Raw genomic sequence first — 24,115 nt, 5'->3', positions numbered from 1 at the left:
TTGGTGTACATTTTTTTACATTAACAAAAAAACATGCTAACCAGGGAGGATGCTAACCAAGGCAGTTCAAGGACAGTTTCACATTTACTGAAGGTGTAACTTTCTTGGGCGTTTTAGCCACCAAAAAAAAAAATCCAAAAATGCGAAGGGATTTGTTTGCATAAGCAGGGATCTTTACCTGGAAAATGTTTACAAAAAAGGCAAAATTTTGGTGTACATTTTTTTACATTAACCAAAAAACATGCTAACCAGGGAGGATGCTAACCAAGGTTCCACTGTATTGCAAACCTAAAAATCCTTATTTTTCAGTCCTCAAACTTATCTTACCCAAGGTCAATTGCACTTACACAGATTTTGGCTTCGGGGATACAAAATCAGGTTGTTCGAATAATCGAATAATAATAATAATAATAATAATAATAATAATAATAATGTGAGTCATCTCTGTGCATTAATATTATCCTTTTCTGTCCTTCAAATTTCAGGCTGCTTCTCCTTTACCTCCCAGTCAAATGAATTATTAGCAATTGTGCCACAGAGCAGGATTACTTTATGGCTAATAATCCTTCCCGTCTCAACTAATCCCAACTATTTAAACGTCTCCTAATCCCTTTAAAAGACCAGGGAATGACCGGAATGGCTACACTTCGCATATCTGAAGAAAAGTACTTCACTGTACGGTAGATCCCTCAAAGCCCTAATGTGATTTCATACCTTGCGTTTGGAGATTGACCAATGACACGGCAGGTTAGAGTGGTGTGATCCAATCAGAAGCGGCGTACGAGTAAAATAAAATTCCTGCGATGGAGAACTAATCAGATTCTTAAGCGCTTAGGAAGGGGAATTAGCTGGAAAGTTGTCTGGTTGTTATGATTTCTTTGTTGAGGGGATGCCGTTATCGAGGAGCTGCATTAGGGAGATTATTTTTTTATTCCGCCTGTAATAGTGGGAATACTTTCCTTGTCATTTAAGTCTTTGCTACAGTAAGGCGTGTTGCAATCGATGGGAAAAGTCTGTCCAGTTTTCCAATATTTAACACAAATGCAGATTTGGAACAGAACTTCTGACCTACTGTTAAAGACACAGACCAGGAAGGTGAAGTATTTTCCTAAACTACATGGAGACACGAAGAAGAACGCAAGGGTTGGGAGTGTCCCTGTGTTTGTCTTCGGAATAACGGGATAACAGTAAGACAGCTTTAAGTGCTTTATGTCAAAGTCTATGGAGGCCAAGGACAGAACCAAACTGGTTACGGTCCGTCAGCTAAAGCCTTGCAATGACTTTAAACGCAACATCCATTCTCCGTGAGGCATTTAAAGAGGAACACACACACACACACGTAGAGTGAAGAAATGCCTGACATGCACGTCAATGACAGGTGTTTCCTCAGCGTGAATGTGTTGAGGCTAGTGAGAAGAACAACAAGGACAGGTAACTACACACTTTAGCAGCTGTTTGTCTTATCTACCAGCATTCCGACATACGACTTTTTTTTTTTTTTTTTACTCTCCATTTGTTGTTGCCCAATACATTTACCTCCCACTGCAGTTTATAGGACAATACGTCATTACTGTACTTGTATGAACATCTCCTGAGGGATGATTGTAAATAAAAAGTACACATTATTACATAATTGTGTCCTACCGCTGCGGAACTGTGGAATGTTTACGCTTGTAAACATAATAAAGTAATAAAATTAGCAGTGAGAAGTCATAATGTTACTAACTGTATAAGTTTATATCAGTACCGGATTATAAATATGAAAGTGTGTAAATATGCAATTAGCAATGACGGTAAAATTGGTAAGGAGCCTCCTTTAATACTTAAAAAAAATAATAATAATAATAATAATACAAATTTATTTGTGCTGAATGAGGCGAGTTAATTCTTTCGCAGAATTAATTAGTGCAGAGTTTCTTACTTTGGACTTTACTTTTATTCTTCAAGATCAAATTATGACTTTTTCTTCATATACTACAAGTTTAATCTTTTGAAATTACTATTTTATTCTTTTCAAATTACAATTTTTGATAACTTTATTCTGTTTCTTGTAGAATAAAGTCAAATTTCAACTTTTTTCCATTCAAATTATGACTTTTTCTTCATATACTACAGGTTTAATATTTTGAAATTACTATTTTATTCTTTTCAAATTATAATTTTTGATAACTTTATATTCTGCTTCTTGTAGAATATGGTAAAATTCCAAATTTTCTATTTTCAAATTATGACTTTTTCTTCATATAATACCGGTTTAATCTTTTGAAATTAAAATTTTATTCTTTTCACATTACAATTTTTCATAACTTTATTCTGTTTCTCATAGAATATGGTAAAATTCCAACTTTTTCTTTCCAATTATGACTTTTTCTTCATATTAGTATGGGTTTAATATTTTGAAATTCCTATTTTATTCTTTTCAAATTACAATTTCTGATAACTTTATTCTGTTTCTTGTAGAATATGGTAAAATTCAATTTTTTTTCCCTTCAAATTATGACTTTTTCTTCATATACTACAGGTTTAATCTTTTGAAATTACTATTTTATTCTTTTCAAATTACAATTTTTGATAACTTTATTCTGTTTCTCAGAATATGGTCAAATTCACATTTTTTTCCCTGCAAATTATGACTTTTTCTTCATGTTAGTACAAAAAAATGTCATTAATATAATTTCCCATAGTATTTTTCATTAATTAATGTGGTAAAATTGTAACTTTATTCTTATAAAATGATGACTTTAGACTTTCTCTCCGTTTAAATTATTAGGGGTGTCACGATTCACGATATCGGGTAAGGATGAGCCGGATACTGGTTAAAAATCAGGGTCGGTGTCTGGTATCAAATATTTGTTGGAGAATGTTACTGCTTTGAACACAACAGGATAGGATCAAGATTCGGTGCCGTTTTTTATACGTAGAGCAGCTGTAGAGAAAAAAACAGGAACAAGAAAAGGATGAAGAAAGACAAAGAGTGGAGTGATGGACAGAAAGCCAGCAGACTCGTAATGAAAAGCCTGAAGTTGTGATGGGATGGAATGAGATGGAATGATGGTGTCGGCAGATGTCGGCCGTGTGGACACGGTGAAGGTGTTAAGATTTTCATTTTCTTCTTTTTTTTTTGCCCCTCAGCGTGCTGTTGACAAGTCTTTGGAGATTTACGAGACAACCCCTCACTTCACACTTCTCCATACAGTATCCTCCTGTTAAATTACATAACGTTGCTTTGCTTTGATTTCTGCCTTTGACTGACGCTTCAAATGTAGTGTCTAAAAGAGCTAATTTCCGTGAAAAAGGTGAGATCGTTTATACCGAGTATCTCATCCCTACTGGAGACCCCGGACTTAAGCTAGCAAAGTGGGAGAAGCCCTGGACGTGTGGCACTACCTCCAAGGAGGAGCACTCATTGTCGGACACACTTTGTCAGAGGTGCCGTTGGTATGGTGGACCTCAGAAGTCGGACGTGAAAGTGCCGCATGGACGCAGTGTGTCCGAAAAATAAATGCACCTTTCCCGGCGAGAACACGCTGCTTCTGGCTCCAGCAACATTTTGCGGATACAGTAAACCTCGGATATATCGGACTCGGATATATCGGAAATTCGCTCACAACGGACAGATAAAAAAGAACCAATTTTTCTGTAATGCATTTCCAATAAAAATTCATTGCATATATCGGATTTTTTATAACGGATTTCGCCTATTTCGGACAAAATCTCCAGTCCCGTTCCAATGCATTTCCATTAAATTTCCCTCGCATATATCGGATGGCCGCATTGTGGCACTCCGATTCGCTCCGAAGTGCCTTTTTATAACGGATAAAATCCGATTTACACATATACCGGATATAAATCCGATATATGCGTAAAATGGACATTTTCCGGTATACGCATATAACGGATTTCACTTATATCGGACAAAACCAGTGGGAACAATTGAATCCGATATATCCGAGGTTTACTGTATTTCACGTGAAATGGCGTTGACACATGAAAATATTTTTCTCTTGCTGGGAATCTAAAATAAAAAATATATCATCTTCTGCCTGAGCTTGTTTGGTAAACAGAGTAGCAGAGAGCTTATCCGGCTTACAGCCATGCCCATATAAGGACGTCCGCCTCTCTGTGACATCACAAAGGGTCAGTTTTACCACGCCTCTTGAAACCGAGCGTTTTCAGCCATCCCAAACTTCTTTCAAGGCTCACTTCCAAATACTCAAACCTCATTATTTGATACTTTGGCATAGTTTAACACCAGAATACTACATTATAACTACATTTATAGATCAGAAACGTGGGAAAAAGCATCATAGGTCTGCTTTTTAAAAAAATGATGGCGACAGTTTGATCATGGAACAGATTTCTATCTCCACTATTTCTTCCTATGGGGAGAAAAAAATGTTTAGAAATGACAAACTCTCCATCCCACAGGGTGGCTATGGTATTTTTATGCAGCCTCTTTTGGCAGTAGCTACGGGGTATTTTTTGGAGGAATTTTACATGACAAATGTTTTTCCCTGTAAAAAGTACAAAAAAACAAAAAGAAAAGAAAATCACTCAAAGGTATGGAACGACAAGTATTTAGTTTTTAGGGATAAAGGGAATACCTACTGTGGAGAATGTGAATACCACAAAATAAGCAAATATGCTCACATTATTCCAAACAATATGAAAAAAAAACATCTGTTTAAGAACAAAATAAAGGTCAAAGTTGATTTATAGATGAATAAAAATGTCTACGTGATTAAAAGTGTTTTTTTAGTGCTGATTTAAAACATTCCACAGAAAGAGCAGTTTTGTTAAGAGGGGGAGATAGTTCAATAGTTCCATAGTTTGGGGCCTGTAACAGCAAAAAGTCACTTTTTTTGTTATCATCCAGTCCTGGAACAATGTAAAACAGGTTGCAAGACCTCCATGTTTTAGTGGGAATGTGCAAAATCAGAACAGAAGAGTCAAGCATGACTTGACAGTTCTTTAGGAAGACTTGATGCATCCTGAATCCTTTTAAACAAAAAGCAAGAAAAGATGCTTGAGGGGTTATCATCTATTTTTACGTGTCTTTGTCAGGCGTTCTTAGTTAGACGTGCACATAAAGTATACCGACACATCATAAATACAAGCTGGGAGGGTGGGGGGGGGGGGGGGTGATTCTTTTTCTTTGCAGCAGTAGAACAGATTGGTCCTCTGGGCCTGATGATGTTTCAGTAACATGGGCCAATGCACCAGAAGAATAAGCTCACAATCAAAACAACTCTATTAATAATATCATAACCTTAAATGAACCTCAGTAACATCAACGTCACCTCATGGGGATGAAAATTATTCTCTTTTAGTTTTTTTATTGAAATTAATTATCATTAAGTTAAAAAAAATATCATCTTGATAGCTTATTATTATTATTATATATTATTATAGGCAACCTCCATCCATCAATTTTCTACCACTTATCCTCACGAGGGTCGCGGGTATGCTGGAGCCTATCCCAGCTGTCTTCAGGCGAGAGGCGGGGTACACCCTGGACTGGTGGCCAGCCAATCACAGGGCACATATAGACAAACAACCATTCACACTCACATTCATACCTATGGACAATTTGGAGTCGCTAATTAACCTAGCATGTTTTTGGAATGTGGGAGGAAACCGGAGTACCCCGGAGAAAACCCACGCATGAATGGAGAGAACATTCGAACTCGGAATCAAACTCGACTCTCCTAGCTGTAAGGCCTGTGCACTAACCACTATATACTGTGCAGCATTATCCTAATGTCACCATCCAAAATACAAATTTTCACAAAGAATTAAAGAATCAATGAATGATGTTGGGCCGCACTGTGTAAAAAGTGGTTAGTGCGCAGGCCACACAGCAAGGCCACCCGGGTTCGATTCCCACTTCTCGACTGAAGACAGCTGGGATAGGCTCCAGCATGCCCACGCATGCACGGGGAGAAACTCCACACAAAAGCGGCGATTCAAACCCAGATCTCCTAACTGTATGGCCATGGCTGTTGCCGTGAAAGTCATCGGCGTTGCATGCAGTACGCTTTCTCATGCAATCCACATCATTATTAATGTTGGAAAATTAACTTGTCATGAGTTTTCGCAGTAACGCCCCGCCCTTTCTGTGGTTTCTGTCAATAACTGCCCCATCTATTATTATACTGTATTTACGGTGTAGATATGTATATATATATAAAGTGAAATAGGGGCTGCACGGCGGAGAAGTGGTTAGCGCGCAGACCTCACAGCTAAGAGACCCGAGTTCAATTCCACCCTGGGAGAAGATAGTTTGATAGTTTCTTATTATCCTATTATGCTCATTTTGGTCCCTTTGTATTGATTTGTGGACTCCTATAGAGCAGCTACACACAATAACCCGCACAGAAAGCTTTCTACATCTTCTCCCCGTGCATACGTGCGTTTTCTCCGGGTACTTCGGTTTCCTCCCACATTCCAAAAACATGCTAGGTTAATTAGCGACTCCAAATTGTCCATAGGTATGAATGTGAGTGTGAATGGTTGTTTGTCTATATGTGCCCTGTGATTGGCTGGCCACCAGTCCAGGGTGTACCCCACCTGGGATAGGCTCCAGCACCCACCACGAGCCTCGTTAAGATAAGCGGTAGAAAATGAATGAATAAAGTGAAATATTACTAATTGAACCTATCTTTCCATATATACACACTAAGTAGTAGTGTGTGTTCAGTAATACTTTGTGCCCATGTTCATTTCATTATCCAGTGTGTGTTTTTTTTTATTATTATTCCTGACTCAGCAGTTTGTTTGATCCTGGGATCATAGTGTAAGTGCCGAGTCAGATGAAGGCTGCAGCAAAGTTTTTTAAGCGCGGCATAAATAAACATGAGTTTGAGCCCTTTCCTGTATACGTAGTACATAGAGTGTACTGCAAGGCACTGCATCGCTGCTGCATGCATGACATCAGCTGCATGTTAACACAGGCTTTGACTTTGTGGATTAGTTCGATTCTGTTTACGTTTACCTTGCAAGGTCGTAGCGATTATGAATAAAAATGTACACAGAGAATATATTAGCATTTTACATCACCTGCATAGAATAGTACATAAATAAAAATAAATGGATTTCTTTATGTCACAATTTTTGACATCTGTGTTTCTAATCGGGCATCTTTTTGTTTAGTTAGGTGGGTACCGGTTGCAATGACTCACAGTACTTTTTTCTTCCGTATGTATTTAGTCACGATTAATTACCATTGAAGACTTTCTGACAGAGGCTGTTAACTCAGTCAAGTGGAGATTATTAGTCACAGCTTTGCTTGGACTGGATGTTTGGTTTCCCGGCCTTCAAGAACTAGCCAAACATTAAAAAAATAAAGCTAAAACGCACAAAGCGTGTCTCATCTAGTGTTTTATGGTTAATAAAATTGAATGAAAAACTTCATAAACAAGACTTACCCTGTGATGATAACCATAGAACCAGGAACATTGCCAAAACTAGCGCATATGCTACAAAAAACAAAAATATGGGAGGTTTAATAGCAACAAAAATATGTTTAAGCTGAAAATCTTAAACTGTGATGACAATAAAAATATGCACTATAATTATTTGACTTATTTGTAATCAACACTGGTTGGTTACCAAGACAGATTTATGTATTGAATATGACCAAAAAGGCCAAAGGAGTGTTAACTGGAGTTAAGTCCCAGCATGCTTTATGATGCATATTTGGCTGGAGGTCAATGGTGGAGCCATCCATCGCTCACTGAGAAGCGACATATTGATTTATGGGGCCCCACCCACACACACACACACACACACAAAACGTTGAAAGATTTGTGAGAAGATCGGAGAGATTTGAGCGGTCATTTTTATGGCAAGCAATTTGAACGTCTTTAACGTGTTTAGAAAAGGTGGAAAGTTAAACTTGTCAAATGTATTTCAGGTAGCTGATTGTAAATTCCTCCGTTTAATAGGATGACTATTACATGAAAATATTGTACAATATGATGTTAGCTCATTATGAGCGAGTTATTTTTTTCCTAAAGTCATCACTTATGACCCAACAATGACTTTTGGTTGTTTTTCCAGTTTGTTTCTTTTTTTCGTCTTGCTAATCAATAAGATTTAAATGCTCCATTTCAGAGAGTTTTTTCTAACATTGGGTCTTTGTGATGTCACTGTGAGCCTTGTAGCTAGCCCTATTCAGCCATTTATTCATTCATTTTTTTACCGCTTATCCTCACAAGGGTCACGGGGGGTGTTGAAGGTGGGTTAGACCCTGGACTGGTGGCCAGCCAATCACAGGGCACATATAGACAAACAACCATTCACACTCACATTCATACCTATGGACAATTTGGAGTCGCTAATTAACCTAGCATGTTTTTGGAATGTGGGAGGAAACCGGAGTACCCGGAGAAAACCCACGCATGCACAGAGGAGAACATGGACACGACACACAGAGATGGCTGAGAGGGGAATTGAACCCTGGTCTCCTAGCTGTCAGGCCTGCGCGCGAACCACTCGACATCGTGCAGCACCTATTTCACTTTATATATATACACTTTTTAAAACATACCGTTGCAGATTCTTGAAGATTTAGAAAGCTTTCTGTGCGGGTTATTGTGTGTAGCTGCTCTATAGGAGTCCACAAATCAATACAAAGGGCCGAAAATAAGCATAATAGGTCCCCTTTATTTAATTAACATTATGAACAAGTAATTTTTTATACACACATGTTCTTTCCAGGGTGTTTGTATATGATTTATTCTATCTGCAATTTGGATCCAGTTTTGCTGAACGTTTTGGAGAACATCTAAGCTCTGTTATGTTCCACTACTACCACAACTAAGACCACAGTGTGTATGCACGTATACTATGTAGACGAGGATTATGGGATTTTGGGAATGGTGGGAGGAATTCACACACTAACCCCGCCCTTCCCTCCTTCCACTTGGCACTCCTCCATCTTGCCTTTGTCCTGGTGATTATTCCTGTCCTTATTCCCATGCTGCATCTTAAGCGACACTTGCAACTTTGTTGTTTATTGGAATAGCAATTCTTCTTCCATTTGGCATTGAATTTTGAGCATGAAATTGTAATATAACAAAATTTATTTTACACTTCTTTGTGTGGAGGGGGGTCGAGGGGGGAGGGTCGTCATTGTACAGTATACTGTAGCGATTGAATGCCATTTATATCATGTGGTGTATCAAATTAAAAGTACAAAATGAATACAGACTCACCGTCCGTCAGTACAAGCCTAGAACTAGCAAGTGTTATCGCACTAATTAACTTGAGGTTAATTCATAATTAATTGCCGTTGCCTTTAATCATTCCCATGTCGCATCAGCATTTAGCACCAAATATGAGATGAAATAAAAACGGTAAAAATGCAGTTTAGTCGCGTATCTGTGCAGAGTGGGAGAAATGTACATGGTGCGTTCAAGTACCGTTAATATGAATTGTTTGAGATAACTTGCAACAAGTCTCTTACAGTCGAGTTTTTCAGGGCTGTCATACAATTAAAAATGTAATCAAATTAAGCACTTATTTACTTAATCATGATTAATCGTGATTAATCACCATTCGCAACTATGTCTGAAATTCAGCTGGTGATGCTGTGTCTTCTGTTCCACTCGAATAATAGTGATTGACTGTTTGAGGGCTGTGCTGGATCGCTGTTGTGACGCCAAAAAGGTACTGCCCCTCCCCTTGTGCTTTTGAGCAACTGCTGAAGATATTCCAGTTGTAGGACCAGTCTCACAGGAGGCCGCTACACCTGGAGGAACAATCAAGTGTAGCTAAGAGTTCCATCTCTGTGCCAACGTTAACTGGAGAAGGAGCCTAACCACCGGAGACGTTGTCCACATGACGCCGTTCACCGGACTAACCATGCTGGCCTTTTTTTGGGTCTTTATTATATAGACCTCCAAAATCAATCAAATTATGCAGACATGTGCAATGAACTGCGACAACAGGACAACCCATCATCTCAACTATCTCGTTGTCTTGCTATGTAGAGACAGGAAGCATCAGAACAATCCAACACCAAGAACTCCTTTGTCCAACTCAACCCCGCCTAAGTCTTTCCTGCTTTTGTCCTCCTCCTACATGCAGCAAGTATCAGCACCAATGTTGCGCCTCATCTCGGGGATTCGAACAATGCTCCGTCTCAGGGCCTCGGCCCACACAGCGGAATACCACTGAACGTCTCCTTCTGTCCGTCAACTCCTCCTGAGTCACTCCACCGTCTTTTCTTTGGCTTCCTCCTCATCAGCGGCGTCTCCAGCCTTCTTACCCAAAGTGGTGACCTCACCCACGCCCACGTTACCGTGACCTCATCATGACAGTCGAGCGATGGTGGCACTTATCGGCACCATTGTGTCCGAGAGGGGACATCTGGAAGATGTCAACCAGCTCGCGGATCAAACCCCAAACAATATCTTGTATTGAGAACTTCATGAGAAACTACGTTTATTTTCCAAACTGGGGGTCAGGGGTCAAAATGTCTTTGTACAAGTAGAAATATTGTAATACTTGAAAACCAGGATCATTTTAGCCAACTAGCAACGTTGATCAGCACAACTGCGCATGTTTTTTTACTGATCACGTTTGTGTGGGCGCTTGTTGCTAGGCAGAAATCTTTTCATTCATTTGTTCTCTCAAAATTGTGACTTACTTCTCATATATTCTCTTAAAAATGATTACTAAATTCATTTTGCATTGTTTGACAAATAAATGTACCTGTAGCTTTCCTATTTGTATTAAATATAAGTATTTATAATGCGTGTAGAAAGTTTGAATTTGCTGAAGTGGCTAATACGGTACACAAGGTAAACGATGCCCTCTGCTGGACATTGTAGGAACGTCATCTCATTACTAAATGAAATTATTGTACAAAGTCAAGTACAAAGATACAATAGAATATACTGTGTTTGTTACAGTTTTTAATTGGGAATTACGGCATGTTAACGACACTGTTTAAAGGTACTGGTGCAGCCATAGCACTATGTTCAGGAAGCACTGGGCCTGTGTCTCCACTCGAGACAAAGAGTGTCCGTCTTCTGCAAACCATAACAACCTGCACACAATAACAGGCACTGCATTTACAGTTTTAAAAACTTGAATTGATTCACCTAATTATGGTAATGGTTTTAGTTCATTTGAACATGCATCACAATTACAATTGAATGCATCACACAATCAGTTCACAGTTCCACATGTCCAAAAGGAGTAGGAAGAAGCAAAGCTTATTAAATCCTACCCCTCCATCTGGTACTTTTACAATCAGTAACTGTTACATTTGTTCACTTCCTGCTTTCCTAATATAGTTTAAGGGTTTTTTGTTTTGTTTTTTTATTTTAAAAAAATATTTTTTTAAATTTATTTTTAAAAAATTTGTTCTCTTCCTGCTTTCTTAATATAGTTTAAGGTTTTTTATTTTTAAAATTTATTTTAAAAAACGAATTGTTTAAATTCATTTTAAAAAATGTGATCACTTCCTGCTTTCCTAATATAGTTTAAGGTTTTTGGGGGTTTTTTTTATTTATTTAAAAAAAAATAAAAAATACACTTAAAAAAATACACATTTAGCGAGTGAAGATTGCTTTTATAGTTATTAGCCCATATTTCCACACAATAAGTAAGATATGGTAGAACCAGAGAGCAATAAAGAGTGTGGAGTGATTTCTGATTGAGAACAAATTTTTGCTTTGTTCAATATTGAAATATTTCTGGCCACCTTATGTTGTATATTTGGAATATGAGGTTTCCAGCTCATATTTCCATCTATTGTGATCCCCAGAAATGTATTTTCCTTCAATCTTTCAATGTCCACACCGTCTATTTGTATTTGCTGGTGTGTGTCCCTTCTGCTGTGAGCAAACAGCATGATTTTAGTTTTATTTAGTTTTATTATCTATTATCATCAAACCATCAAATTAAGACTAGAAAGCATTTAATCCTGGTAAATATCAGCCTGGCTGCCATGATTAGGTATGTGTGTGTGTCAATGTACCTGACAGGCGATGCTCTGCTCTTGAGTGCTTTGTAGAGCTCCAGGCCTTGATGAGGAGACACCCGTCTGTCTCTGGCCCCCAGCATTAAAAGCACAGGAGCCTTGATCTACATTAGATTGGGAGAAAAACACTAATTAACTGGGTGCAATGATTTGTGATAAATGTGCTAGTTATTAGCAGAAATGTTGACCCAGTTTGGCCAGTATGTATCTAACCTGTGCAGCATGTATGATGGGTGACCTCTCCAACATGGCTACCAGTGCCTCGGCAGTGGGTGTCTGCTCGTAGGAGTACTGCAAGCCCACGCTGGTGTAACGCCTGAGGGTGGATATTAAAACGTGTGCGGTATCTGACAGTGGAGTGCGTTACGTGTGTTACGTGTGTTTACTGACCAGTCCACGATATCACTGGTGCCCAGCAAGGTGGCGGAATTGATGACCGGGTTCCTGGCCGCACACGCTCTGTAGAAGTCTGGATACTGAGCCACCAGGTGACACGACAGGAAGCCTCCATGGGAGCCTCCAATGGCGGCTAAGCGCTGTGGGTCGAGGGTGGTGTCTCTGTGCAGCGCGGCAAGCACGGCCCTCTGGGTAAACACCAGAGATATGAATATTATTATATCATTTAGTGGACTCCGTGAAAGCATATCCAGCATACCTGTACATCTTTTACGTCCTGTCTTCCAATGTGTCCAACGAGGGACAAAATGCTGTCCTGACCAAAGCCTGTGGAACCACGGTAGTTCACTGAAAGAACAGGAAATAGAAACAATACAGGATGACAAAATAAAAGTGTGTATCAGATAAGAGTGAAGGGTCTCACCCATGAGCACGGCAAAACCAAGAGAGACCAAACCAGCTGTGGTGATGTTCCACTCGGCTGCAAACTGGGAGTGTGGACCACCTGTAGGAACATCAGAGATGTGGGGGGGACTGAGGACTACAAGTGAATTATAATTAGATAATTTAGCCAGAACCTACCGTGGATAAACACGACAAGTGGTGTCTTGTCTCCATGGAGAGGACGTCCATGTGGTTTAACCAGGACTGCTCCAAACTTCACCCCAGCTATGGTAATGGTAATGGTTTTATTTCATTTGAACATGCATCAGATGACAATTGAATGCATCACATAATCAGTTCACAGTTCCACATGTCCAAAAGGAGTAGGAAGAAGCAAAGCTTATTAAATCCTACCCCTCCATATGGTACTTTTACAATCAGTAACTGTTACATTTGTTCACTTCCTGCTTTCCTAATTTTTTACATTTTTTTTACTTTATTAATTTTCATTTTATTATTTTTTATTTTATTCAATTTCATTCTTTTTTATTCTATTCATTTCATTTCATTCTATTCATTTCATTTCATTCTATTCTATTCTATTCATTTCATTCTATTCTATTCTATTCATTTCATTTCATTCTATTCTATTCTATTCTATTCTATTCTATTCTATTCTATTCTATTCATTCTATTCTATTCATTCTATTCTATTCATTCTATTCTATTCTATTCTATTCATTTCATTCTATTCTATTCTATTCTATTCTATTCATTTCATTCTATTCTATTCTATTCATTCCATTCCATTCATTCCATTCATTCCATTCATTCCATTCATTCCATTCATTCCATTCATTCCATTCATTCCATTCATTCCATTCCATTCATTCAATTCCATTCATTCAATTCCATTCATTCAATTCCATTCATTCAATTCCATTCATTCAATTCCATTCATTCAATTCCATTCATTCAATTCCATTCATTCAATTCCATTCATTCAATTCCATTCATTCAATTCCATTCATTCTATGCTATGGTTTTTTTAACGTAGTCCTAGCATATAAGTGTTTCAAATGTAGTTCTCCCCTGAGATCATAATTCTCCTCGAAAAACCACAAAGAAAAAAATTTTCTTTATAATGTTGCCGTGTCAAACTCACGATAATTTGTGTTGTCCTCTTCTGGTGGTGGTTCAACTTCGAAACCAGTCCACAGGAAATCAAAGGTGGTGATGGGTTCCTGCAGGGCGTGCCAAGTTACCACAGTGTCACCTGATGAGGGGAGGAACCCTACTAGCTACAAACACACACACTGTGTCAATAACAAAAGCCATCATTGTCTAATTAGTGGCGCTGTGTTGTGTGTCCAACCAGAGTGGGTGGTGTGTTGGGACTGGAGCAGCAGACGACCATCAGGTCTCCCTGGATGGTCAGAAGCTTCCAGCTGCCGTAAACCTTGGATGCATCAGAGAGGCCTAGAATAAATGCGGGACAGGATTTGAATGTTTTGGGGGACCATTTTGTTCCTCAAAACAAAAAATAAAAAATGAAATAACTCATTACCGGAGAGGGAGGTCACTTTCTTTGATGGTCTGTCCACCACAAAGAGGTCCTGACAGAAGGACAGCATGATTGGCCAACTAGTTTATGTTGTAGGGTTGCTATTTGTGGATCAATGTAAGCTTAATGGGTTCTTATTTGGCAGAGAGTAAGGTTCCCCAATGATTTATCTGCTATACTGTTTCTCTACACTTACTGTGTTTGTGAAGAAATTTAGCTCTGAGCTTCAGCTGTACATCTATTTAGCCTCACTGCTTATTAAAGATTTTTTTCAGAATAGACACCCAGTCAATAGACATTTTATTTAAAACTAATAATAATAATAATAATATTTCATATATAGGGCTGCACGGACTAGTGGTTAGCGTGCAGACATCACAGCGAGGAGATTATGGTTCAATTCCACCCACGGCCAACTCTGTGTGGAGTTTGCATGTTCTCCCCGTGCATGCGTAGGTTTTCTCCGGGTACTCCGATTTCCTCCCACATTCCAAAAACATGCTAGGTTAATTGGCGACTCCAAATTGTCCATAGGTATGAATGAGAGTGTGAATGGTTGTTTGTCTATATGTGCCCTGTGATTGGCTGGCCACCAGTCCAGTGTCCAGTCCAGAAATGAATTTCATATATATATACACACACACACAGTATAATATTAATTTTAACTGTTTATTTTTACCTTTCGATTCTGACAGGCGCTGCTGAAGACGACTCTCTGACAATCGGCGGACCAACAGCAGGGCGGAAGAGCTTCATAAATACCTGCAAAGCCATCTGAAACACACACAAAACAAACAATACTATCAATATAAACAATGACAGGCTGTATCATGATGAAATATCATAGCATTTGCATTGATCTTCTTGAACAAAGTGCTTGATTTCCAACGCAAATGAAGTGCAAACACGCCAGATTGTAAACATCCCATACCAGTTAGTGGCCTACTAACAACATCCACCAGTGTGGATGTCTTCTTGCTGGTCAAATCCATCTGTAGAACATCTATAGTCAGTAGTGGAACACATATGCATACAAAGTACACATATACTGTATAGTACTGTGGTACCTGCTGCAGACTGAGGCACTGATGGTGTGGCCCAAAAACTTGACCCTGCAAGTAGATCAACGTGGACCTGTCTGGACTCAGCCTGGGACAGGACACCGACACATCATCCCCAGTCAAACGCTCTGTTTTGGATAGTGTGTAGTGGATTGAAGAAGGTGCATATAAGGTGTTTTATTTTGAAAGGGTGAGCAATGTGGCTCACCACAGCGGCCGTCCATGCTGAGCTGGAATAACGCTGACCTGGAAGAGTTCACAAAGAGAAAAAAAACACTTGTTGTGTTGCCTCATGACAACAATATGACAATGATCAGGTGTTTCTCTAACCTGCGATTGGAGCAGAACTTGAGTCCCAGTCTGAAGGGTTCATGGTACCAACCTACAAAGAACACACTCTGACTTCCTGGAGCCCAGCAAGCCTGGAGGTGGTGGTGGTGGTGAAGATAACACATATTCAATATAACATACCATACCATATAATGTGCAGGACTGCATCAGACCTGCCCTGGTGAGACGTCAGCGGGGACGCCCTTCAACACGTCCACTGCTCCACTGTGCAGATTAAGGACACAAATTACCGGAGTGCTCTTGTTGGTCAGAGACTCGCCCCAATCGTCACAGTACACACTCCTGTCCTGTGAACATGCGACATGTCCACACATGGCCATGTTTACATACTTAATGTGTGTGTGTGCGTGTCAAAGAGCTCTACCATCCCCCAGGCAGATTCCTCATCATCATTTGTTGCCTGCTTCCGCTTCTCAGCGATGTAGAGGAGCTGGCTCTCACACGGAGACCACGACAAAACTCCAAATTGACCTAAAATAATGTGTACAGTGTCGCCATGGATACTAGCCTTTTCTGTGCATGAATAAAAACATTTACATTCATATCAAATTACAAATAAAAGGTTTGATAAAGTTATTTTCACATTTTGGTCAATTTGGTAAGTCATGTGTTGTGTTTTGTACAGGTAGAAATTGTGTTTTAGCTATAATTATATAACTAGCTCTAAGCTAACTGCAAGACAATCAATATCAGGTGTGGAAAATGCACAAAAAAATCAAAGTAATTAAGTAATTACGATTTCATTTTCAATTTTATTTATTCCATTGATAGATGAAAAGCCCAAATACATAAAAACAATGTGAAATGTTATATAAATGCCTTTTATACAATTAAATGGTAGAAATTAGTAATCACATTGAAAGCAGTTCCCTTTTACGACACTAGATGGCCACCTGAAGGCACCAGGGAAGCCGCTAATTCATGCTAGTGTTAGCATGCTATTGCAGTGTATTTAGTGTACTGCTTATAATAATAATGATACATTTTATTTGTATAGCGCTTTTCAAAATACCCAGACACTTTACAGAAAAAATGAGTTGAATAAACGCAAGTAAACAGAGTAAAAGAACATTCATTCGTTATATAGCTGAGATGTTGTGTTGCTAACTGCTAGCTTTCCAGTTGTCACGGCCACTACCGGTTAATGCCCATTTTGAGAAAATCACAACCACTTCCGGTTTAGCTAGCTAACTAACTAGCTCGTTAGACAACTAGATGAATGGATGTATGGATAAAATAATTGACTGACTGTTAAATGTGTAGTAGAAGTGTCTCACCATCATCATACACGCCGCCATGTTTGTTGAGGGCGGTCAAATTGAGGCACTTCCTGAGTCCATGATGGTCCCAAATCTACAAGATGGCGCCAACCATAGTAAATTAAATTAGAATTGGAATGAGATGGTTGTATGGATTAAATGTTAGAGAAGACCGGTGGTCACCTCCATTAGCTGTTGACCACCTATGTCTCTGACCACCGCCCTCACACCACCAATAGGGGATAGTCCACTCAGTAGTCTAAACATGAAGAACTAAATGATTATTTTGGAAACTATTTATACTATACTGTATTCGGCTAATTGAAATGAACAAAAAAGGACCAGAAAATGAATCATTTTAACTGTACATGCTCTTAAATGTAGCAAGTGCATGTAGTTTTACCAAACATGTCCGTGTATGTGTGTGTACCGACTCTGCAGACAGTGGTCCACATGGTCCAGGTGGGAGAACTGTCTTGATTTTGTTCTGGTCTACAGAGTCCAAAATGAGAGTCCATTGTTGCGAATAACAGAGCCTGGATCCCCTCACAGCATCAGCCTGACTCCATCCTGACAACATTCACCCAGTTTGTGTTCGTGTTCTATTTCAAGACTTAAACGGGAAGTACAAACATGGAGTTGTACCTGCAGTCACTGTAATCACGTTGATGTCTGCTTGTTGTTTTTTCTTTACGTCAGCAGAAAAAGCTGCAGGAAGAGAGCTGATTTCTCTGTACAGCCTCGACACATGCCTGGAATCCATCTGCAAACACTAACATTAGTAATTATAATGACCTTATCGTTAAAGTCATTCAAAACGGCACTAGATACATCTATTTATAGCATCCAGCTGCTATCTTTTACGACCAACTACGGCATTAAGATGAATCATTTTGACTTTCAAGGTGCTTAAGCTTGTTACCTGATCAATATTCGACTCACGTGTTCTTTAAAACGTATGCAGAACCTCCATGTTCACTTGGCGAGTGGACCGTACCACTCTTGCTACTTTAAGAGGGGTGTAGCAGCTGCGAATCGCTCACAAGATGGTCGCCAAACATAGCAAACATGTTTGTTGTATATTGTCTTACTTTACTTAATTGACATTAACTCGTCATTTATGCTTACGGTGTCAATACTGGCGACATTAAACCTGTTTTAGGTGGCCAAAAAATCCTTAGACCCCCACTAAATAATATTAATTTGGTGGGGCTTTTATATATATATATCGTTTTGTTTAATATTCATACGAATTTAACAATGTATCCAAAATCAATTTTGAATAAATACCCTTCAAATAAAAAGCATAAACCCAACAATTTGTCACAATATAAATAACAATGTGCACAACAATCGTCCATTTTGACTAATAATTTGGTGCGGGTTTTATATATATCGTTTTGTTTAATATTCATACGAATTCAACATAATGTATCCAAAATCAATTTTGAATAAATACCCTTCAAATAAAAAAACATAAACCCAACAATTTGTCACAATACAAATCACAATGTGCACAACAATCGTCCATTTTGACTATTCACTCAAAATAAATCAGATATTTTGACACAAATATGCATTGTATACTCCAAACACTCCTTTAATGATTCAAATAACACCTCTTATGATACATCCCGATGTACATCATGCAATTACATACAATAAAATATAATTTAAAAGAGCATAAACAACCAATAATTCATCTTCTTCCCATAGTTATGTCTGTAAACAGCACTTTGCATTCTCTTAAAACTAAAACAAATGACAACTTCTACTCTAATAAATTACAATTTAAAATGTTTGTTTCCTTCCTTTTTAAAAAATATAGCAGTACAAAAAATGGTTGTTTTTTGTAATTAGGCTTCTATACTTACAGGTTTTATTCCAAAAGTGTTGCAAAAACTTCAAATAAAAGTACACACATGAGCTGGTGTAGTTTTTGGCAATAAGACACAATGAGATGCAAGAATATTTGTGGGAGGGGGATGTCATAGTTAGCATTAGCACCAATTAAAAACCACATCAATATAACAGCCTTAATGTTAACTACCCTAGAATTTTCCCTTCCATCAAATCTAACATGTTGTTGCTTCCCAGTACATTTTTATCCAGTTTGAGAAATACTGCAAAAAGTATTGTTACACAGTATGTAACAATAACACCGTCTTCATCAATCTTGTAGGCAAACATGTTATTTCTTACAAGGGTGGTCCAAACTGTAGCGTCAGCCATCTTGAATGTGGAGAGCGTAATGGCGGGTACGAGGTTTTGACGTTGTTTGTTTGCAGAGCACGCGCGGCTTGAAAGCAGTCGACGGCAGTCATGTCACATGACGTCGGCCCGTTTGTCACGTACTTTGTTCCTCTGTTTTGTTCTGGCCTTGAAGGCGGCCGAGTTGAAAAGATGCTGTTGAGGAGACATAAAGATTGCTAAATCTCTGCAAACATCTCTGATCAGTTCTGCACATGTGCGAGACCGACGTCACTTCCTCCAGAGTTTTTGTGCCAGAAGAAACCACCTTTACCTTCTCAAAGCGTGAGATCTTGTTGGCTTTGAGGGTGGTGTCCAGGATGATGGGAGGTCCTAAACCAAAGATGTCCCTCAGCAGTGGGTTAAACTGCAGCAAAACAAACAAACACAAAACAGAAAGTAAATAAAACATCTTTTTAAAAGAGATATTCCTGACTGCTAACCTGCAGTTGGTGCCTGACTCCAGACTCCAGGATCTCCTTGAAGGCATCGTAGATTCTTCTCCTCATCCAGCTGTCGATGTACACACTTTCCACTCCGAACCTGATCTTCTCCTCTGTGAAGTCTTCATTCTGAAGAAGACACGTAAAGCCAATGATAATCACATTGATGGACTGCTGTTGTTTCCCAACTCACCTCAATGTAGTGTAGAACCTCCCTGAAGATGGAGCGTTGTTTCCTCCTGTCGTTCTTGGCGCGATGCTTGTTGCTATCTGTGGCTAGACTCTTCAGATTTTCACACAAGCTTTCTCCATCCTCCACCTCAAAGTCCTGCACGCAAAAATATTAAAAAGTCACCACACTACAGCCATAATTAGAGAGACAGCGAGGCTTTTGTTTTAGAAGATCAATAATAGTTTAAATAAATAATGTACAAATCCACGCATGGTGATTATAATAAGTGGTGATTATAATAAGTGAGGGAGCAATTAAGGGAAAACAATTAACAATGTGTGTACCTCATCTATTTCCCGCCCCAGCTCCACCAGCAGCGCGATGGTTTCTCCCGCAGTGATTCTGTAATTGACGTCGCTACTTTGCAGGCACGCTTGCAGCTTAGGGAGGTGACTGCAAAACAAGTTTATTACATTGTTCATTTTAAATCAATCAAACATGTCCACAGACAACTAAATAAATAATATAAATATAAAAAACTATCGTGTATTCATTCACAGGTGCAGGAGGACAGAGAGTCTGGATGCAGGACAGAGGGTGACCAGCAGGGACCAGGCCTGCAGGGCGGCGCTGTGGAGAGCTGGACCGCCAGGTTTAGGCGTGGGCATTGCTCCTTCTCTGTTGGGGTAAGACAACATGAAGACGCTCTCCAGGAGGGACAACGACTTGATCAAGTCCTGGGAAGGAAACAAAACAAAAGCTCAATTTACAATGCAAAGATATTCAGTACTAACATAGCATCCTTAAGGGTATTTTACTGCTACTGTAAACATACAGTCATTTATACGGGTAAAATTATGAATGACTAAAGACCCAATTGGCCATAAAATGTTCTCACCTCTCCATCTTCAGCAGCAGAGACATAGCAACACATCCCCAAAGCTCTGGCACACTGAGGGGGACACATAAACACAACATGTCTAAGTAAATGTACAAAGATAAACTACAAAAATGGCGCACTCCATCAGGCATCCCCAGATTGTTTATTATATGCAGGATATTATGAGGTGCCATGAGAGTAAAACGTGACCAATTAGACTTAACATTGGTATCACTACTGTGAATGATAATACAGTACAAGGAATACACATCTACTGTAATCTGTACACATTAGTACATATGATTAGTAGTAGCAGCTTCAGCTGCTGTCATTATTACCGCCGCCGTTTTACCGTCTATTGTATTGTATTCTATAGGTATTGTATACGGTTACTCACACTCTGACGTGCTGTCATGCTGGCAGTGCTGTCAATCAAGATAGTGGTCATGATGGGGCGGAGCATGTTGAAGACCTCGGCCGCCTCATCTCCTCCACCCAGCTGGATGCAGAGCAAGGCAAAGAGGGTGGCCGCCAACGCCTGCTCCTCTCCACCGCCTGGATGGAGGAAGCGTTAGTGTATAAATACAACAATACAACAAATAATACTTGTTCAGTAACAACGTTATATCAAGATTCGCTAACAAAGAATGTGGGATAATCAGGTGCTGGTTTATGTGACCTTTTTTGAGGCTCCTCTCCAGGCAGTCGCTGACCGTGAGACGTCTCTCTGTGAGGAAGTCGTACAAGACTTTGGAGGAGAAGGCCTGGCACAAGGACTCCAAGGCTGCGAGCCTTGTCTTTGCACTGAGACCCAGTCAATATTTTAATGATTTGGCTTTATTCTTTTATTTTGGGATAATTGCTTTGGAAGACGAGAAGAGGGCTCACCTCTTGTCAGTGAGATTGTCGATGCACTGTTTGAGTTTGTCTTCCATTTCCTCTTGGGCTGTCTGCTCGTCCACCTGCTCCCCACCTGTGTTTGGAATGGGAAGAAATAGTCAAACAGTTGTAATATTTCATACTGTACTTACAAGTATATACAGTATGTATACGCAGCTCACCTACGCCCTCCTCTGCCACAGAGGTGCCTTCACTGGCGCTGCTGTAGTGGCTGAGGATGTCCGATGTCAGCTCATCATCGCTGGCTCCTGACTCCGCCTTGTTGCCAATTTTGGCACCTAACACACACACAAGGATGTAATCGCATCATTAGCAAAAAAAAGTGTGTAAAATGTTACAATGTTACATTTAAAATGTCCTGTTTATTGAGGCTTATAGTTTTTGCACGATGATAGACAGTAATATTTAGTTGATTTCAGTTATCTTGTTTCAGATTTTGGTGTGGAAATAAGGGGTCAAGGGTCAAACGCGTTACCTTTCAGGGAGGCTTTAGCTGTCAGCTGCAGTTGAAGAACCTCCTGACGCAAAGATCCTGGAGACGACGTATGGACGATGGAATGAATGATGTATATTTAGTACGTATGTGACACGGGTGTCAGGATGGCGGAGGATGTGAAATGTCGATGAAAATAGGAATGTGATGGAGGCGAGAACATCGGAAAATTTGTTTATACCCAGCTTTTAACTCATTCAATCCAAGCCAAAAGACATCACTCTCGGTACACACAGAATATTGTGTTCTAGAGCTATACAAACATGGAAAAAAAGGTATATTTCAAGCATCATATTCACTTTGACACAAATTTTGTCATATATAGTTAGCCAAAATATCTCCTAAATTGGTGTATCTTACTCACTCGAAGCAGGAAGAGGCAGGGAATGTTGTGCCTTTAAGTCCCTTTATGTAAATAAATAATGGCTTCAGCAATAATTAAGAGTTTTACCGTAACTGTTTTTAAATACATAACAGAGTGCAAATATGGCAAGATTAATTTGTCAACAATACAGAAAAAGCTATGCTGTTTAATATGCGGTACGTGAGTGTGCACGCGCCGCAATCCAAACCACGCATGACTTGTGTCTTTTTGAATCATCAACTTTATTAACACACATAACTGTCACGGAAATTCAGCAAAGTAAAAACATTTCTGGCATGGCCGGTGGTTTGCTATTTATGTAAATACTATAAATAAACATGTCTATATATAAATATGTATAGCCCTACATGTCAGTCCGTTAAAAAAAAAAACTCAAAGCTTCAAAGTTGCTTAAAAGCCACTCTTAATTGAATGATAAAAAGAACATATGCCGTGTTGCTAATGTTAGTTAATTGTGATGCATGTGCCGAGCATGACAACATTGCTAACTATTTTCCCAGTGTATTAACAGTAACAGTAAAAGTTTTGGAGTGGTTTAATGAACACTTACCCGCTTTCGTGGAGCCACGTTTCCCTTTTTTAATCCGCGGCATGGCGAGCACCTTCGAGCGGCCGGCCAGCTGGGGGTTAGTTAGCTAGGATAGGCTACCTAACGAACGTTAGCCTACTTTTAGCCGACTATTAAAAGCTCCTCTCTGGTTCTACAGTCGGCGTGGAGACATCTGGGTGGTGTTGATGCTTCCCACGATAATAGTTCAAAACACAAATCCACACTCTTTGGTGGAAAAATAATGCTGATTATCCAAGAACAGCACTCAAGCTAACTTCCACCAGGGGAGAGAAGTCTAAACCAAAGGAGAGACCAAATCAACAGTTGTCCTCGATGTATTATCTATGATTATCCCCTGGTAATCTATACGTAACACCGGGTTGACAATGTGAGCATTTCTCAAAGAGTTTGGGCCGAAGTTCGAAACACGATGCGGTCTCCAGGTCCACCATCTTCCCCTCAGTCACAGCAGAGAGAGCACGCCGACTGCCGGGTGTTGCCAGGTTAGCTCGATAAAAGTGGGTTGCCAGGTACCACTCAACTTGATCCCGTCTTTCCGTTACAGAACTGTGTAAAATTCTAATAAAGTCACGGCTAAATTGAAATAAAATGACTAACTTAATCACAATAAGATTGCCTAGCATGTATATTACTGTGTCTTTAGTCAATTTAGCATTTAAGTGTGAACTGACAAGGGTGTATTCTTGCAAATATCAAGATAGCAAGGTGACATCATCAAAAGTGCTATGATCTTCTGGTGATGCCATGTCGACATCACTGCTTTCCCGTCCATGATCATCTTAGAGGCAAAGTCGAAATCCCATAAATGCTCAAATTAACTACTGTGGTCAAAAGAAACCAATAACAGCCAAGGCCTCCATTTAGCGCCAGGTCAAAACACATTGTAACAGCTGTGGCTGTAGGAAACATCCTGTTTCCTATACACTTCATCTACCTCTGTATGTGCTTAAAAATGTTGTCTGTTGGTGTGAAATTCATGCCTATTTTTACACTTTGAATTTTTAATATTCT

The 24,115-nt window shown here is 39.4% G+C and overlaps 2 protein-coding genes across 7 annotated transcripts; both read right to left on the bottom strand.

Moving 5' to 3' along the window:
- Window positions 1–10,727: 10,727 nt before the first annotated feature.
- Window positions 10,728–18,067, bottom strand: zgc:136971 (S9 family peptidase). 5 transcript variants are annotated; one of them, XM_058085226.1, is made up of 22 exons: window positions 17,933–18,063; window positions 17,656–17,782; window positions 17,445–17,580; window positions 17,194–17,269; window positions 17,029–17,104; window positions 16,116–16,222; window positions 15,904–16,038; window positions 15,731–15,822; window positions 15,609–15,646; window positions 15,407–15,528; window positions 15,271–15,331; window positions 15,019–15,113; window positions 14,343–14,391; window positions 14,151–14,254; window positions 13,941–14,076; window positions 12,974–13,060; window positions 12,816–12,896; window positions 12,651–12,739; window positions 12,386–12,579; window positions 12,209–12,311; window positions 11,993–12,099; window positions 10,730–11,056 (listed from the first exon to the last, which is right to left on the bottom strand). In XM_058085226.1, the coding sequence occupies exons 2-22, from the start codon at window positions 17,771–17,773 to the stop codon at window positions 10,957–10,959; spliced, it is 2,106 nt and encodes a 701-aa protein (XP_057941209.1). In that variant the 5' UTR covers window positions 17,774–17,782; window positions 17,933–18,063; the 3' UTR covers window positions 10,730–10,956. The 5 variants fall into 5 exon arrangements, with proteins under 5 accessions (XP_057941213.1, XP_057941209.1, XP_057941212.1 ...); XM_058085229.1 differs by having other exon boundaries at window positions 17,656–17,773; window positions 17,953–18,000; XM_058085228.1 differs by having other exon boundaries at window positions 17,953–17,971.
- Window positions 18,068–18,585: 518 nt separating this feature from the next.
- Window positions 18,586–23,759, bottom strand: ifrd2 (interferon-related developmental regulator 2). Of its 2 annotated transcripts, XM_058084380.1 has the most exons (13): window positions 23,084–23,759; window positions 22,131–22,187; window positions 21,817–21,933; window positions 21,644–21,728; window positions 21,435–21,559; window positions 21,153–21,310; window positions 20,774–20,827; window positions 20,434–20,612; window positions 20,220–20,328; window positions 19,897–20,031; window positions 19,704–19,832; window positions 19,535–19,627; window positions 18,586–19,416 (listed from the first exon to the last, which is right to left on the bottom strand). In XM_058084380.1, the coding sequence occupies exons 1-13, from the start codon at window positions 23,124–23,126 to the stop codon at window positions 19,336–19,338; spliced, it is 1,365 nt and encodes a 454-aa protein (XP_057940363.1). In that variant the 5' UTR covers window positions 23,127–23,759; the 3' UTR covers window positions 18,586–19,335. The 2 variants fall into 2 exon arrangements, with proteins under 2 accessions (XP_057940363.1, XP_057940364.1); XM_058084381.1 differs by lacking the exon at window positions 22,131–22,187 and having other exon boundaries at window positions 23,084–23,755.
- Between the last annotated feature and the right edge of the window lie 356 nt (window positions 23,760–24,115).

Source organism: Doryrhamphus excisus, chromosome 10 (assembly GCF_030265055.1).
Source record: "Doryrhamphus excisus isolate RoL2022-K1 chromosome 10, RoL_Dexc_1.0, whole genome shotgun sequence".
NCBI classification, from domain to species: Eukaryota; Metazoa; Chordata; class Actinopteri; order Syngnathiformes; family Syngnathidae; genus Doryrhamphus; species Doryrhamphus excisus.
This window is presented reverse-complemented; position numbering and strand designations above follow the sequence as displayed.